Below are 18,537 nucleotides of genomic sequence, written 5' to 3' on the forward strand. Positions count from 1 at the left end.
TGTTTTTCCCCATATTTGCTTCTAAACATTTTAGAATCGCCTCAACCTCCTTGAGGTCCAGGCACTTGAGCATTCAATGTTCAATTTTCATTACAAGAATGAACAGGCCTTTAAGTCGAAGTGAATGAACATGTATTCAAAGATCTAAAAATGGTCAGAAATTAACATCTGCCCATCCAACACAACAGTCCACTGCTACTTAAACACAAAAAATCGAACTTCAAATGTAGATGTCTTTCTTTTAGCTTTGTTTTTAAGAATATAATTGACTTTGATGTTATTGTTCCTTTTATCCCTTTGATCCTTATTTGTACCTAAGCTAACTTCAATTCAGTAGTCGAAGCAAATGCTAAAAATAATGCAGAGGTATCTAACAGATGCAAATAACAAAGAGAAACTTCAGACAAAGTAAAAGAACAATATTCATGGGATTATTCCTGTTGACACCCAATTTTGACCCTCCCCGATAAGATTAATTTTCAATGATTCGGAATAATTAGTTTTACAAAACTCAAAAAAATAAATAAATTATTTTCTAAATTTTAAAGCAATTTCAATCATTTTATAATTTTTAAAACAATATAATATTTTTATATAAATTTTGTATGTAATTGTTACATTTCTTACGAGCATTCAAAAATCATTTAAAAAAAAAAGAAAATACTTTACTTCCTTAAAATGTTTTGATAATTAGCTCACTTAATATTAGTTTATATTCCCGGATTAGTTATTTTTGTCTCGTTAAGATTAAGAAGCTCGTAAATTAATTGTATTAATTCGTCCTATTTGAATTCTAGCCGAACTTTCTAAAATTAATTCATTTGGCTACCTTTTTAATCTGCTTGGTTAAATTGTTAATTAGTTCCTATTACAATTTTAGCCTAATCTAACCTTTTATTTAAACCCATATAAAAGACAAAATGTTGAGCCTTTTGTATTTTATTTATTTCCCTTTAGTCAGCCCAATACTAAAAGAAACTCAACCCAATTTCTTCAATTCCATATCCCATCAGCAGCTAGCAACGCGACGACAAACAGCAGTCCAACGCGTGAACAAAAGGGGCAGTGGCCCTTTTTGTTGCAGTAGCACACGTTTCTCCCCTTTCCTCTTTCAGAATGGGGTGAAAATTTCAGAAAAAGTATGTCCTCCTTAAATGGTGAAAGGTTTGGGAGTTTAAATTTTTAATTGGGTCTTGTTGTATCCGTTTCCTGTTATCTCATGTATTCAGGTTAGTAAAAAATACAGAAACAGAAAAAAGATGAAATTGACAGAATGATTTTTAATCCTAGTCCACAGAACCACTATTTTTCCTTAAGAAATTTAATCTCCTCACTGTACCCGAGGTTGCAGATTAATTCCTCCCAAGATAAAACGGATTAACCTGTTAAAGAAGTAGCGGTACCTCAAACTTCAATAACTTCAGCGAACGCAAGAACAACAACAAGAGCACACACAGACTCAGTCGATCGACTATTTTATTTATGTAAGAATATGTATGCAGAGAGGAAAAAATTTCAGTGTTTGAAAAAATGAAAAAGACCTCTTATTTATAGCCATTTGCAGCAAGGAACGCGTCTGTTCAAAAAAATCTGTTCAGATCCGTTTTTTCCAGAACACTGTGTCCTTTGGGAAAAGTAACGACTTTTCAGAAGGATTACCGTTTGGGAAAAGTAATGACTTTTTGGAAAGATTACCGTTATACGTGAATTTCAAATAAATTCAGTTGCGCCAAATTAATTATGTTATTTAATTAACATTCTGAATTAATTTATAAGAGAAAGGAAATGATTTAACAAGATTGATTAAATAAATTTTGTCCAAAAATATTATCAATCAATCACATCATTTGCCAAATCTAAATCCAAATCCAAACAAATCTGAAGTCGAAGCTAAGCGACGACGACGGCGCGAGGGGACACCTTCTTCTTAACCCTTTAAGAACTAAAGGAAGTGTTTCCTAATATAAGCACAACAATTTCCTTTCTTCTACCGATATGGTAAAAATGACCTTCATTTGCACTTTTGCAATGATGACTTTTCATTTTCCCTCCAAAATTGGTTTCCCCACTTTCATTGGTTCTTCCACTTTCCATTTTCTCTTTTTTATTTTCCATTCACACCTTGCTAAACCCAACATTTCCCTCCAAAATCGGAACCCTAATTGCTCCCTCTATAAACATATTTTCTGTTCATTTGTGAGGGGGGAGAAAAAAAAAAGATTTTGAGAAAAATATAGGAAGAAAGCCAGAGCCTACTGAGAAAAGAGCAATTTATTTTAAGGACTGACAGGGGAAATACATTCAGGGAGGAAGGTAGAACGAGCCTTAGCTTTGCTTTTCTCGTTTGTTCATCGGTCTACTTGAAAGCTCTCGTGTGGCGGTGGAAGTGTCGTTTCTTACTTACTCGTCTCAGTTCGCTGCTTTAAAAAAGGTAAACGTCCATCTCTCCCAAAGCTCTTGTTGTCTTTATGAGTTGATTTAGACGTTTAGTTTCGATAGGATTTTCAATTTGTTCGCTTGTTATTCCCTCTGTTTATTTGCTTCTTTTGTTACATTAGGTTGTTACATGTTGTCTCTCTGTCATTATTGTTCGAATTTTAGGCCATGGATGGTGTTTCTCTGTTTGTTTATCCCACTTTTCTGGATGCATTTGTTTCGTTCTGCTATTTCCGAATTCGGGTTGTAACTAGTCTCAAAATGTTGTGAATCTGTATTAATAATCAGTACTTGACACCATATCACTTCCCCTTCGATTTGAGCTAAACGTGTAAGTTAGCATATATAGTCGTACGAGCTTGCTTTTGTGTTTCCATTACTCTTCACTTAAAATGTGTTTACCGTAAAAGCAGGGGTCACTTAATTACCATGAGATTTGTTCTTTTTAATCTCCAAAATGGCTTGTTATCTGCTAGTCGTGTCTCATTATTGTGCTTGTTCGATGTTAAGTTTGGATTCTGTAGCGAAAGTAATAAGTCGGAAGTGATTTGGCCTAGTTTGTTGTATTTAGAGTTAAAGGGTCATGTACTGCTTCTTTTCCAGATTTTTAGCCCCCCTTTTCTAGTTCCCGTCTCCCTGCGGAATCCTCCTTTGCCTTGCTGACCCTTCTGTTCATTTGCTCTTTTGCCATCTTAGTCTTTCAATTCATGATAAAGCATGGTAGCTTACATTATATTTTGAATTCGTACTAGTTGCAGCTTGTCCTCTTTGTCAGTGAATCAATATTCATTTAATGCATGACCTTTATATCTATTTACAAATGTTTGGTCGTTATTTTAAGGGTGAATTTTAATATAGTCTATGTATTCTTTCTGTTGTCTAGGAGCATGATAATTATATATATGCGTTGTTTATATATATTATTGCCAGTCATCATATTAGTTTGTTGTTTGAGACAATCAATGTGCTCTCTTAATTACCTCCTTAAGTTGTGGTGTCCTTTATAATGTGACTAAATTTGAGTATCCGACTTTAGTAATTATCACATTTTATTGGCATAAAATAAGTTGGTTAGTATTTGTTTGCTGTGGATTTTAGATGTTAAAATAGTAATTTAAATAATCACTACTTTATCTTTAGTATGATGGGTCTTCTTTGTCTTTGGGATTGGTATCTTTTTATCTAGATCTATGTCATTTTAGTTGGATAGAATTATTTGCTATATTGTGTTTAAGGATGGCTATGATTTGTTTTAAGTGTATTATAGTTATGTTATTGTTTATTAATCCTTATCTTCTCATTTTTGTCGCATGTGAAATCTGTCCGAGCTCATCATGAACTCCTATCGCCTCCCCTTGCATTTCGCGAGAGCCATAAAGGCTCAAATTCCTTTATCGAGTTCAACCGGCCAATTATAAAAATCTACGAACAAGTCTCGAAGTTGGAAGAATGCGAAACTGGAGGAGAATTGAAAAGATTGGGTCAAAGGCCCACTCTTTATATAAAAAATGATTGTATTTTGTTATTATTGGGCCTAAGCCCATTTAGTCATTATTCTTATTTTTATTAGAAGTCTAGGACAGGTGAAAGAATTGGGTCCAAGGCCCAAAGATAAGAATATATTTTTTTTATGTTAGTTTAGGACAGGTACAGGAGACTCAAATGGGCCAAAGGTCCAAAACGAAAATGGGTCCAAATACTGGCCCAGGCGGACAGAAACCAGATTTGGGCCCAAATCTCTCTCCCTCTTTGTCTTATTATGCTCCCTTACTTGCTAATATTTGCCATTGATCTTAAGGTCAACAATTCAAATTCCCGAGAGACGTTAATTTTGATTTAACAATTTAACTAAACCAGTCATCTCTTAACAAGACTTGAAGAAATAATTTTACAGGATAGCTCACTTAGATAATATTTAAATATTTCCCCTTTGTCCCTTTAAAATAGTTCAAACTATAAAATAGTTTAATTTTGCAATTTAAGTTAAGTTAAATTATTTTAGCCAAATAATTAATTGCCAGATAACCGCGTATTAGCGGGCATTTCGGGTGCTTTCAAATCCTTCCCGGACTGTTAATATGAACCCGATCCCTCTTAAATATTTTCACTAGATTTTCTGTTTTTAATCTTTTGAAAAATCAGTTTTCTTAATTTTCCTATAAAAATTAAGTGGCGACTCTTAAAACCAGTCTTAAGTCTAATTTTAAATAAAACAATTCCAACTTACTTATTAGAGTAATTATTTATAAAGTATATTACTTGACAAGTTGGCCCCATCAATCTTCCATGAAGTCCCTTTTTTGTCTCTGAGCTCTCTTTTTTGGCCTTCTATTTTCGCGAGGCACATTGGCATCAAAAAGTTCCACAACCCATTTTGGTTTACGGTATTTAAACATGAGACTCCAAATGACAATTCCAACAACTAGTCCAAAACTGTAGCCTAAGACTACAGATTCCCACGTAAATCCATTTATGGAATATGACTCATCTTCATCTTCTTTAATTGTTGAGGAACATGTGTAACGAACCCAAATCCTCACTATATTAATAAGAGCACTGGAACACTATTACAACCTTAAGATTCTAATTGCAATAATCAAACTACCGAATTACAATGGAAATATTGAAATAACGCGAATTAAAGATAGAGAGAAAAATGGAGATGAGAAGCTTAGACTCTAGAAGAAGAGGAGAGGACAAACATTTTCTCCAATATGCATAATTCCTGAATCACATTGCACTACCCTTTATGATGGAGTCGTTTCCATGCCCACTACTCAATCCAGATCCCAAATTAACCTAGCCCTATTGCTTGTTCTCAGCCCAATAGCTCTTGTTAGACCAATAACTACTTGTATGACGTTGGTATCCACATTGGGCTGAACTTCGTTCATCACAATACTCTCGTCCTCAATAAAAACCTTGTCCGCAAGGTTCGAGTAAAGAAATCCCACAACAAAAGACAGTGATAAGCTAGATGTAGCTACTGAAACTTCCACAAGTACAAAGGCCACTGGTTGGCAGGTCCAAATGGATATCAAGAAGAAATCAGTACGTAGTCCCTCAGTGGTCAATTCAAATAGAGTGTCCATGTAAGGTTCAAGCAACTCATAATATGTCGATGTCAATAGTAGAAAGCAAAGCTTTGTATTTCGTTGTCCTATTGACTTCTGCAGAGGTCGCATATAAGACTTGAGTAATCCGCCCCCGCACCGTAACTATAAAATTTTGCAATTGGCTTATCGGTTGTGATTCCATTTTGAACTGCCCTAAGTATACCCCTAAAGTTGAATCAGATTTTCAGTTATTATCCCTTGAACTTTTCCACTTTGTATAATAACTATAATGCAATAGGACATATAGTTATGCTAAATGTATGGTTCCAGGTAAAATTGAACCAAGGGTTTCGGATTCGAAAATAACACATACAATTATATTGCTAGCAAGTATATACAAACAACAAACAAAAAATTAAAAAGAGAAAAAGCAGAAATTTAACATTAGTATAGATGGATAGATAGAAATTTGAACTCCTATTTTAAGTCATTCTTGTCTAACTTTCCATCAACATCTCTTCTTTTGTTTTCCACAATACATTTCAAAGAGAGAAACTATTGTATGACCAAGTCAATTGAGAAAAAAATAATAATAAATGAACAATAAAGACATGATGTTACTCCATTTCATCTTCCATAAGACAAGAAGGGACACTTTAATCAAGCGAAACCAAGTTGTATGAATGCAGTAAATTTTAGTGCATTTTTTTACGGAATCTATATAATCATAAAAAGTCAAGACGTGTCAATTTTCTGCAATTAACCCTCTTTGTATATGTCTCTAAAGTCTTTAGCAACATTGGATGTAATAATACTTAATCAATGCCGGTAAAATCTTTAACACTCTTTATTAATGTGTATATTTATTGCCGCTAAAAGTTGTTTTTGTTGTAGTGCTTGTAATTTAAAGAATACACCAAAAAAAACAAATTGATCTTTTTATTAACACCCAACAATATATTTTGTATAATGCAAAAGGTTTTACCATTTAGTAGACTTTAGATTATTTAATAATGAAAGAATAAAAATAAAAAGAAGAATAAAAAAGATAAACGTAAAAATAATAATGCGGGTTCATGATAATTACCAAGATATAAATAAGTTAATAAAATAAGTAGTCACGTAAGAAATGATGATATAACTAACTAAACACCATTTCATTTCTTAATTGTTACAACGACCTCCACATTAAATAAAGTGAACAATTAATTAACTAAACGATATTTCATAAAGTAGCATTGTTGACTTGTCTATGCATGGGACTATGAGGTACAAATTAACGAAAGAAAAGAAACACATCCAGACAAATAAAATGAGGTAATAATTAGTGGTTGCAAAAAAAGTTGTCGTAAGTGTTAAAGTCAATTTCCAGGAAGACTCAAAGTCACATGTACTTCATGAATGAGTACTAGTCACTTGTAACAACGTGTTACACATATTTTGTAGTGTTCCACGAGACTTTTTAGAGCACTAAGAAGACTTAACAAAATAATACTCACTATGTCCTTATTTTCTCTAAATGTTGTTGTTCATTTCGAGGTCATAGATCAATTATCTCTACAGTATGTGTTACGCAAGATGATGTGAAATCGGTCCCTTTAATCAAGCGAAACCAAGTTGTATGAATGCAATAAATTTTAGTGCAATTTTTCCACGGAATCTATATTATCATAAAAGGTCAAAACGCATCATTGAACCAATTGTGAGAACAATTATTGTACATTCGGAATAGAGGAAACCAATTTGTACAAATGCATTAAATTTTTATTCAATTTTTCCGTGGAATCTATACAATCATAAAAGGTACGCAACTTGTGGTCCATGAATGAGTACTACTCACTTCTAACAACTTATTACTCATATTTTGTAGTGTTTGTTAAAGGACAGAGAAGACTTAACGAAATAATAAATACTCAATATTTTTGTTCTTTTGTTTGGTTTTTATTTTCATTCATGTTCAAGTTTCATTACAAGGATGAATAGCCCTTTAAGTCCACTGCTACAGCAAACACAAAAAAATCGAACTTCAAATGCAGGAATTTCTCCTCCAAAGATCTAAAAGTGTGAGTTGCTTCAATTTACAGATTGTTAAAGGAATATATATTAGGTTACATCATATGGATGAAGGTAGTGGACCCCGAAGGGAGTTAAATTTAAGATCAAGATACTCTACATTATGGTAATGAAATTGGTAGGTGGCCTGTTAATGAATTAAGCGAAAGGTTTAGGAACCCCACCTCATGCCATTAAACCAGTTAGGAATTTGACCACGAATCTTATTGATATGAGGCCAAAAATATATATTTTAATCATTATTTATCTTACATTTATTATATATATCTGTCCTTTTTTAGCATGAATTTTATGAATTGTGCTAAATAGTATATTTTATTTATAGGATTAATTTGGTGTGAAGATGAAGTTTGGATCTAAAACGAATTAAAGATGAAAAATTATAGAAGAAAATCAAGTAGACAACTTGATGGAATAAATTACTTATAATATATTGATTCAAACTTACAAAGAAAGGAAATTAATGAAGTTTACCTACATTAGTTGCCACGTGGCTGATTCTGAAGGCAGCAAAGAGAATTGAGGCAGTTGGACGACCATTGTTGATGTGGAAGTCAAATTCCGTTTGGTTTTGGTTTTCCGATTTGTTTTGGACTCAGTTATTTTATTTAGAATTTTCTACCTCTATAAATAATCCATAAAAATAATTATTCGGGGAGATGAATCATAGGTATAAGCATAAAGTTGTCTATACTTTTTAGGCTTCTATTCTTTTTCTTTTCTTAGACATTAGTAGTTAAAGGCCCTTGTTTTGGGGTTGTAGCTATGTGTAAGTGTTGAACATCAATTGTTTTGAATTAATGATTGGTTATCGCTTAAATTATTTTTGTATTCTTGTTTTAGTATTTCTTGACTGGCCATCATAGAGATAAATCTCTTGTCTACTCTTAAAATTGAGAGACGCTAAGGTAGATAAACCAATGGATACAAAAAGCTTGATCTTCTATTAAATTGAGTTGATTTGTGTTTAGGAGTGACGTCCGGACGAACACCTAGCTTGGTTACGAAACATGATGAAATATAAATGCTCGCCAATTATGATTGTCTATCCGTGCTCAACGATGTAGTTAGACAGTTAATTGGAGTAGACGATTAGAGGTCAGGAGACCATGATCGATCATAAAATCAACTCTATAAATCAGTAATTTGATAATTGTAGTTAATTCATACATGAGATGTGATACATGAACCCTATGCATGTTGCGGCCCTGAAATTTTCCAACCATTGTAAGTAATTTTATTATTTAATTGTTGCATTCTTAGTATTTAAATAAAAGTCAATTTTTTTGGCACTCTTAAATAAATAATTAGACTAGTATAATTTAGTAAAATAGTTAATTGACAAGTCTTTTAGGTTCGATATATAATCCGATTTTGTTAAGAGTCACTATATTACTTGCGCGACCACATACACTTGTGTGTGCAATTGGGAGCAACATTATTAGAAATATCCAAGTACACAAATGTCTTTACATTTCTCAACAAGTGTGAAAAATCATTTAGATTACAAGATGATAACTGCAAAACTTCTAGGCTAGGAAAAGTGATTTGTATTCCAGCATCGATAGTGATGTTATTTGAGACAAATATCTCCTATATATACAGAACCATGTGTAACACAAAACAAATGTGAACTTGAGACAAATATCTCCTACAGAAGACCAGCTTTGCTGTCTTAAGGACTGAATCATGTGTAACACACAACAAAAAATGGTACTATCTTATAGTTGTTCACAACAACTAAATGATACAAACAACAACATACTCGATGTAATCCCATAAATGCGGTCTGAGGAGGAGGATAGTGTGTACGCAGACCTTATCATAACTTGTGGAGGTAGAGAAGAGAGGTTGTTTCCGATAGACCCTCCATTACAAAATTTACAAATTTTGCGTAACCATTACACTTAGGTACAACATGGTAACAATACAAGTACCATTTATTTTGGAAGGTTGAAAAATATGTAATTCATTTTTTAACATATATAAAGAGTCTTACGCAAAGCTACTTGGTTCGGATGAACTCGTAGCTGCTTCACTAGATCCGTCCCTACATTGTTCCTCGGATAATTGTATGATAGACAATTTGAAACAAAGTTTAAAAGAATTTTTTTTTTCACTATCAAGTCGTCTAAAAGTAACTATAGGTGAAACTTCATGAAATTAATAATTTAAAATCAAGGCAAATAACGTGTCAACTATTATCAAGTGATAAAATTTATACTGTCAATATATATAAAGGAAGGAAATTAAGGAAAGCGAGTAAAATATATTAGAGCACCTGACTTGTATGTCATTTGGAAAGATAATTTTTTTCAAATCCTTGACCCGGTGTTCTATACCTGCTTCGGAGCTCCAACTAATACAGGCCCGCACAGCATAAGGCCCAGTAAAGAGAAGAGAAGCCCAACCCATGTTTAAAAGGAGCCAGCCCATTTTTTAGGCCAATGAAAATTTCTCTAGATTATACCTTACTCAATAAAAGAGATTTTATTTTTATTTTTTTACCATAGCTTATCTATGAAACTTAAGTTTACAAGTTATTACATTGAATTTAAGAAAAATAAAAAAAGTTTCTAGTTGTTGGCAGTTGTACCCACCATGCTAGAAAGTGTTGCTTAATTGCCTAGTTGATTATCCTTATCCGATTACTAGATGAGAATGACTCAAATCCGAAATCTATGATCAAGGGTGAAGTTGTGGAGGGATCTCATTATCTTTTTTCTTACCCTAAGAAATAGGTATAGCTCGGGTTCAAATAGTGTTTAGTAACTTCAGCTCAAATCATATATTAATATTTAAAATTTCAAATAATCTATCAAAAGCTTATTAAGGTGCGGTTTTTTCTGGATTTCATAAACTCCAAGTCCTATCTTTACCTCACCTTACAGAAGTGGAGCCAAAATTTGATTTCTATAAATTCTGAATTTATCGCTAAACTCTCATAACTCATTCTAATTACCAAATTCATAATTATATATTTAATTAATTTCTTAATATATAAATAAATATGGAGTCTAAGTGAAAGAAAAAATAAAACAAGATAAAATTACAAACACGAGAAAGAAATTAATACGCTAGCCAACCGATAAGCTACCGATTGGCTCGGTATCGGGTTAGGAATTAATGGATGGTTATCGGTTGGTGCATTGGCTCCAACATTTCGTGCTCCCTTCTTTCACTTTCACTCACAATTAGATTGATCTCCCATCAAACAAAACAATTTTTCTATCTCTACTTAAGCTGGTAATTCAGTAATTGTAAATCACAGTGAGACACATGTGAACTAAATTTTGAGGGTGCAAGCGCATTAATATTTACTTAATAAATATCCTAACTACGATAATTTTTAAAAGGTTAACGGTTTACCCTAGAAGGAAATTGAGTAATATGCCCTGCACCGTTAACTATAAAATTTTAATCCGTTGACCAACCGTTAATCCGATAATCCAATACCAATAAGCCAATTTTGCGATTGGCTTATCGGTTATGGTTCGGTTTTGAACAGCCCTAAGTATACCCCTAAAGTTGAGTTAGATTTTCAGTTACACACCCGAATTTTGAGATGGTCTTATTATCCCTTGAACTTTTCCACTTTGTATAATAACTATAATGCGATAGGACATATAGTTATGCTAAATGAATGGTTCCAGGTAAAATTGAACCAAGGATTTCGGATTCGAACCTTAAAATAAAGAAAATCCTGATAGAGAGTGTTTTGCATTTGAAGAAACAGAACAACATGAGCCCCAAAGGTGGATGTAGCCTTTTCCTGTTTTGTTGTACTAATAAGTGGATCACTTCAGTCAACAGATCAATAGTTGCTATCCTCTGTGTGTATGAGTTCGGCCATTTCAAGTGTTCCTAATATGGGTTGAAAGCCATTAAGATCAAAGCAATGATCTTTAAAAGAAATAAATGCAGAAACAGAAAATGTTAAGAAAAATGAGTTATGTTGCTTCGAATCTCCTAAAATATAATGACACCCGTGTTGGTTCCTTAAAAATTGCATTACTTTTGAAGAATCCAACACATACCCATTGACATTTTTGAAGAGTCTGAGTAACATAGCTAATGAGTGGCTGTGTAGATCACTTCTGTCAACTTGAAATAGAAATAGACTTAACTTGAATAACCATTGATACTAAAATACCACACATAATAATTATGTTGCTACGAAACATATACAAACAACAAACAGAAAATTAAAAAGATAAAAACAGAACCAGAAAAGTTCACTTATTAGTCCACAAAATCAAACAAAGACAAGTTGGCCCTCTCAATCTTCCATTAAGTCCGTCGTCTCTGAGCTCTCTTCTTTGGCCTTCTTCTTTTGTCAAGCACGAGTCCATCGAAAAATTCCACAAACCATTTTGGCTTACGATATTTAAACATGAGACTCCACATGACAGTTCCAACAACTAGTCCAAAACTGTAGCCTATGACTACTGATTCCCATATAAATCCACTAAAAAAATATGACTCGCCTTCTTCTTCGGACTCCAATTGTTGAGGAACATGCGATGAATCACTCGTTCCACATTTCTTTGTTAAAGGAAGACCACATAAATCAAGGTTGCCACCATAGGGGTCATTTTCAAATGTGTTGAATTGTCGACCTTGAGGAATTGGTCCGACGAGATGATTTTGAGAGAGGTTTAAGAAGGCCAGAAAGTTCATTCTTGTCAATTCCTGCGGAATCTTTCCAGTGAGCCGATTCCAAGAAAGATCTAAAGCTTCAAGCATACTCAATTGTCCTAGTTTCATTGGAATATCACCTCTGAGATTGTTACGGGATAAATTGAGTAGCCAAAGTGAGCTGAGATCCTTAGTGTTTTCGGAATCACACCTTCAAAATGGTTGCTTGAGAGATCTATGGTTGTCGTAATTGTGCTGATTCTTTGTAGCTCAATATCCTGCCCTTTGATTACCAAACTCACTGAATCCTCATACGATGTGACAAATGGCGAATACAACTCAGATTCCATGTACTTGATATTTCCTGTGTCTTCACCATGTAATTTGATCATTGCCTTGAAGTTTCCAAAAACTTTTGCAGGAAGTGAGCCACTGAAATCATTACGAGAAAGATCAAAAATTCGCAACTTGGGAAAGCAAAACTTAGTCTGACACATACTTATAGGTCCATGGAACTTGTTCGACTTTAATATAAGGACCTGCAAGTATTCAAGAGTTCCGAGCCAAGATGGAAACCTGTCATTTATAGCATTGTTCCCCACATCAAGTACTTCTAGATCACCACACTTGAGCAATGACACAGGTACAGGTCCTTCAAATTGATTACCATTTATGACAATGGTACTCAACGAAGTGCTCTGTGCACATAATGGGGGAAGACTCCCTGTGAAATTGTTTCTTCTTAAGTCTAGCACCGTTAGACTAGCCATGCTTCCCAAGCAATGTGGAACTGAGTCACTGAAGTAGTTGTGTGATAAATCTAATAAGATAAGAAAACTCATGTTACAAATGGATAAAGGTAGTGGACCCTGAAGGGAGTTAAATTTCAGATCAAGATACTGTAGGTTATGGTAACGAAATTGTGGTAGGTGACCACTGACCTGTCAATGAATTATGAGAAAGGTTTAGGAACTGCAACGAGTCCCACCTCATGCCGCTAAACCAGTCAGGAATTTGACCACGAATCTTATTGTTAGAAATATCCAAGTACACAAGTGTCTTTACATTTCTCAAGAAGTGTGGAAAATCCTTCAGTTGACAAGATGATAAGAATAAAGATGATAGGCTAAGAAAGGTGATACTCATTCCCTCATCAATGGTTATGTTATTTGATGAAATTCCAAGGGTTTCAAGGTTTGTGAGATTCACAAGTGATTGAGGAAAAGAACCACTGAGTTGATTATTGCTTAAATGCAGTTGTTTTATTGTTGGGTTTGTTTTGATCACTTCATTGGCTAGACCTCTGAATCGGTTATGTTGGAGCGACACTGAAGATAGCAAAGGCAGGCTAAACACCCAAGATGGTATGGTACCATTCAGTGAGTTGTATGACAAATCCACAGAAGTTAGCTTTTGAATGCTTTGGTTGCTAGGCAGTGGGCCAGAAATGGAATTACTCGACAATCTTAAGTATTCAAGATGTGTCAAACTTAAAATTGAAGCGGGAAATGAACCGTTGAAGTTGTTATAAGAAAGATCTAAATAACGTAGCTCTTGGAGGTTAGAGAAACCATCAGGAATTTCACCTGAAAAGGAGTTGTCAGAAAGATCTAAATAACGTAGCTCTTTGAGGTTAGAGAAAACATCAGGAATTTCACCTGAAAAGAGTTGTCAGAAAGATCTAAATAATATAGCTCTTGGAGGTTAGAGAAAACATCAGGAATTTCACCTGAAAAGGAGTTGTCAGAAAGATATAAAGTACGTAGCTCTTTGAGGTTAGAGAAAACGTCAAGAATTTCACCTGAAAAGGAGTTGTCAGAAAGATCTAAACTTGTGAGATGCTTCAATTTAGAGATTGTGGAAGGAATATGGCCAGTGAAATGATTATGAGATAATATCAACTCCCTAATTTGTGTTAGGTTGCCTATGGAATCAGGAATGGAACCAGAGAATTGACATCTATGGAGGTTCAAGATATTCAAGGAACTGAAGGTGCCAATTGAATCAGGCAGCTCACCAGAGATGCCAGTGAATGAAATATCCAACTCCATTAACAGAGTGTTGCTCCGGTGGATCTTTGGAAAAACTCCTTTGAGAAGATCATTACCACTCAATTTGAGCGTTTCCAAGCTGTTTGGCGGAAGGAAAAAGCTCTCTGTGAGAACACCTCGCAGATTAGTATATCCAAGATCCAGGTACCTTGAGGAGGAAGAAGAGATATTCACAGGTATTGGTGATGAGATGTTGACTTCAGAGAGAGAAAGTAGCTCCAGATTTGTGAAGTTCTGAAACATTGCTTCAAATGTTCTCTCATCAAGTTGTAATTCATTACCATAAGAAGAAGAAAGATGAAGTGAAACCAAATTGGAAAGGTATGAGATTTCTGTTGGGATTTTCCCATCAAAGTGAGAGAGTTTTAGATGCCTCAAATTCCTCAATCGGCCAATGCCATTTGGGATTGAAGAATGATAAAAGTGAGAGATTTTTAGTGTGTGGAGATGATGAAGCTGGAAGAGGCTGCTATTGGGATGAATACTTACAGGTATTGGAGATGAGATGTTGACTTCAAAGAGAGAAAGTATCTCCAGATTTGTAAAGTTTTGAAGCATTGTTTCAAATGTTCTCTCATCAAGTTGTAATCCATAATTAAAAGAAAGATCAAGTGAAACCAAATTGGAAAGGTATGAGATTTCCGTTGGGATTTTCCCATCAAAGGAAGCAGCAGAAAGGTTGAGATGCCTCAAATTCGTCAATCGGCCAATGTTATGTGGGATTGAAGAATAATTGAAGTCATTGTAAGCAAGGTTTAGTGTGTGGAGATGATGAAGTTGGAGAGGCTGCTGTTGGGATGAATAGTACCATTAAGCAGACTACAACTGAGTTAGAGCGATAACATGACCGTTTAATAAGTCACAAGTGACTCCATCCCAACTGCAGCAATCCCTACTCTCATTCCAAGACTTTGTTTTTGGGAAACAATCTTCATCACACCCATAACTACAGGACTCTTTGGACATAATTTGAAAGGATTGTTTGAACTGAAGCAAAGAGGAAGCTTCAGTGGGAGAGCAAAGATGATGATCAAAGGAAGAAGAAAAGCATTCACTTATTAGCAACAAAAAACACAGAAATGAATAAATGAAAAAGAGATTCACCATTTTTTGTTTGTTTGTTTTCAGCAAATAACAGGATGGATGTGTTCTTCTTACAAATCAATCCATATATATACTAGTTTCAAGGAAATAGGAGGTACACAGACCTTTATTAAGTAAGAACACAAACAACGACAATTTTCAATGAAAAGATATAGTATAAAGTTAGAATAATAAAATTTTACTCAAAACTTTAAGAAGTTTATACAATGATATTGAAATTGTTGCGCTGAATTTGATATGTTGATATAATGTATTTTTAGCGGCAATTAACACTCTTTGTAAATGTCTCTAAAGTTTTTAGCGACATTGGATCTAATGACACTTAACTAATGCTGCTATAAACTTTAACACTCTTTATTAATGTATATATTTATTGCCGCTAAAAATTGTTTTTATTGTAGTGCTTGTAATTTAAAGAATACACCAAAAAACAAATTGATCTTTTTATTAACACTCAACAATATATTTTGTATAATGCAAAAGGTTTTATCGTTTGGTAGACTTTAGAATATTTAATAATGAAAGAATAAAAATAGAAAGAAGAATAAAAAAGGTAAACGTAATGGGTTCATGACAATTGCCAAGATATAAATAAGTCAATAAAATAAGTAGTCACGTAAGAAAGGATGCTATAATTAACTAAACACTATTCCATTTCTTAATTATTACAACGACCTCCACATTAAATAAACTGAACAATTAACTAAACAGTATTTCATAAAGTAGCCTTGTTGACTTGTCTATGCATGGGACTATAAATTAACGAAAGAAAAGAAACACATCCAGACAAATAAAATGGGTTAATAATTTGTGGTTGCAGAAAAAGTTGTCCCAAGTGTTAAGTCAATTTTCAGTCACTTGTGGTCCATGAATGAGTACTAGTCACTTCTAACAACTTGTTACACATCATTTTCCCTAGATGTTGTTGTTCATTTCGAGATCATCGATCGACTATCTCTACGGTGTGCGTTACGCAAGATGATGTGAAATTGATCATGTTACGTAACACAGTGTAGAAAATATTTCTGCATAAGTTGTGAGAAATTTCCAATGAGAGAAACTATATATTGCTTGACTAAGTTATGAAGTGAGGAAAAAAGAATGAAGAATAATTAAAGACATGATTTTAAGTCCTTCATTTCCTCCTATGTAACAACAAAACAATAATACCGTGTGGAATTTTATTTTGTTCTTTTAAGCCAAAGTCTTTAATAAGCCAATTTCCACAAAGACTACAGGTGGGAAAAAGGACAAATATGATACAGTTCAAGTGGAGTAGTAGACATTTTCAGTTTTTCTACTATGTAACGTTCTAGGTGTAATATGTCACGTAGGATGTGTGAGTCTACACATTTTTCTCAATTTAAAAAAGGAATATCAATATCCACAACAAAAATTCTGGTCATAATAGAGCAACTGATCTTTTAGAAGAGTCACAATTATTTGAAAAAGTCACAACTCATCGGAAAAGTCACAACCCTTCAATGTGAAAAAAATAATATGTTTTAATATAATATAAACAAATAAATAAATAAGTATAAATATAAACTATAGAAGATATACTAAATTCATGAGTATTTTTAGTTGGGGTATTATAGTAATTTAAAATTTAAGTTAGAGAATTCATATTCTTAAGATAGTACTAGTTTTGATGCACGTGAATGCCAAATCATGTAGTACACTATATTTTAAATTAAATAAATAAATATAAGTTGAAAATATTTTAGTAATTTAACATTTTTTAAGATAGTATAGAGTAGATGAATAGATATATATCCTATTTTAAGTCATCCTTTTCCAACTTTCCATCAACATCTCTTCTTCTATTTTCCACAATACTTTCAAAGAGAGAAACTTTAATCAAGTGAAACCAAGTTGTATGAATGCAATAACTTTTTATGCAATTTTCCCATGGAATTTATACAATCATAAAAGGTCAATATTCTGAGTTAGTGATTAGTTGTCTCTTTTGCTATTTTTAAACTTGTTTGGTACATGTTGACACCCAATTTTGACCCTCCACAATATAAATTAATCATTTCGAGTTTCTCCAATTTCAAACGATTTAAAATAATTAGTTTTATAAAGTTTCAAAAAATAATAATATAGTTTGCAAGATTTTTTAATAGTTTTGTCACTTTTCATAATTTTTAGATAATATATATGTTTTACATAATTATGTGTACGATTGATATATTTTATGATTATTCGAAAATCGTCTAAAAAAAAAAGATTTTATATTTTAAATTTAGGGATAGTTATAATTTTGAATTAATGAGTTTTATGAAATTCAAAATACTTTCAAGGTATTTTTTTAAAAAAGTAATTTTATCATTTTTTAATAATAAACATGTATATTTTAGCAATCACGTTATTTTATAAATATTTGAAAGTCATCACAAAAGATTTTACATTTTAATTAAATATTTTATTAATTTACTGTAAGTTATAGTTATAATATCGAGTTAATTGGTTTTGTAATTGAATTAGTTAGTTTATAATTAAGTTAATTATTTCTTATTTCGTTAAGATCAAGAAGCTCATTAATTAATTTATATTAACTCATCTTGTTTAAATTTTAGTTGAATTCACCAATTAAATTCTATTAGGCTATAATTGAAATCTATTATTTAATAACAATTTATCCCATCTTTTAAGAATAATTTTGGGCCACTTCCTAAAAGGCCCAATTCTAATTCCCTAAACAACAAATAATTCCAGCCCATTTCCCCTTCTTTGCTTTCCAATTCAACACCCCTTTTCAGCCCACACCCTTAGCTCCGACCCGGCCCAACTCTTTGTCATCAACAAAGTGACCCAGTAGGTGAACATCACAGCAGCTTCCAAACATCAACAATACAATACATACAACCGACCAAACTTCACTTCTTCTTCTCCCTTACGCCTACAACCCAACAGCCGCAATAACAGCACCAAACCGACCCCACTGCCCATACTCGTTTTCTTCTTCCAAACGCAAACCCAGAAATCCAGCGAGAAATCACGCCATCGATCACATCGTCATCTCTTTTCCCCCTTTCTAAGGGATTTTCAAATCCCTCGCACCGTTGTGGCAGAGGAGTCCGAATTGGAAATGGGAAATTTCACCCGATCTCCCCCTAATTTCCATCTATATATTCATCTCTTTGGGTCGCAATTAAAAGGGGGGGGGGGGGGGG

The 18,537-nt window shown here is 33.4% G+C and overlaps 1 protein-coding gene across 1 annotated transcript; it reads right to left on the reverse strand.

The window, feature by feature from the left end:
- Positions 1-13,109: 13,109 nt before the first annotated feature.
- Positions 13,110-15,198, reverse strand: LOC125851658 (LRR receptor-like serine/threonine-protein kinase GSO1). The gene is made up of 3 exons (XM_049531427.1): positions 15,118-15,198; positions 13,933-15,043; positions 13,110-13,861 (listed from the first exon to the last, which is right to left on the reverse strand). Exons 1-3 carry the CDS (start codon positions 15,196-15,198, stop codon positions 13,110-13,112), a joined length of 1,944 nt encoding a protein of 647 aa, XP_049387384.1.
- Positions 15,199-18,537: the final 3,339 nt, after the last annotated feature.

The sequence above is a fragment of the Solanum stenotomum genome, unplaced genomic scaffold (assembly GCF_019186545.1).
Source record: "Solanum stenotomum isolate F172 unplaced genomic scaffold, ASM1918654v1 scaffold28368, whole genome shotgun sequence".
NCBI lineage: Eukaryota > Viridiplantae > Streptophyta > Magnoliopsida > Solanales > Solanaceae > Solanum > Solanum stenotomum.

Bases quoted from the DNA above. Each gene is read 5' to 3' on its own strand.
- LOC125851658 (XM_049531427.1), bottom strand. From the start codon at position 15,198: ATGGGTGTGATGAAGATTGTTTCCCAAAAACAAAGTCTTGGAATGAGA. The intron at 15,044-15,117 runs GTGACTTATTAA...TCATCCCAACAG, and splicing joins CAGTTGGGATGGAGTCACTT to CAGCCTCTCCAACTTCATCA. The intron at 13,862-13,932 runs GTGAAATTCCTG...AACTCTTTTCAG, and splicing joins TTCTGACAACTCCTTTTCAG to GTGAAATTCCTGATGTTTTC.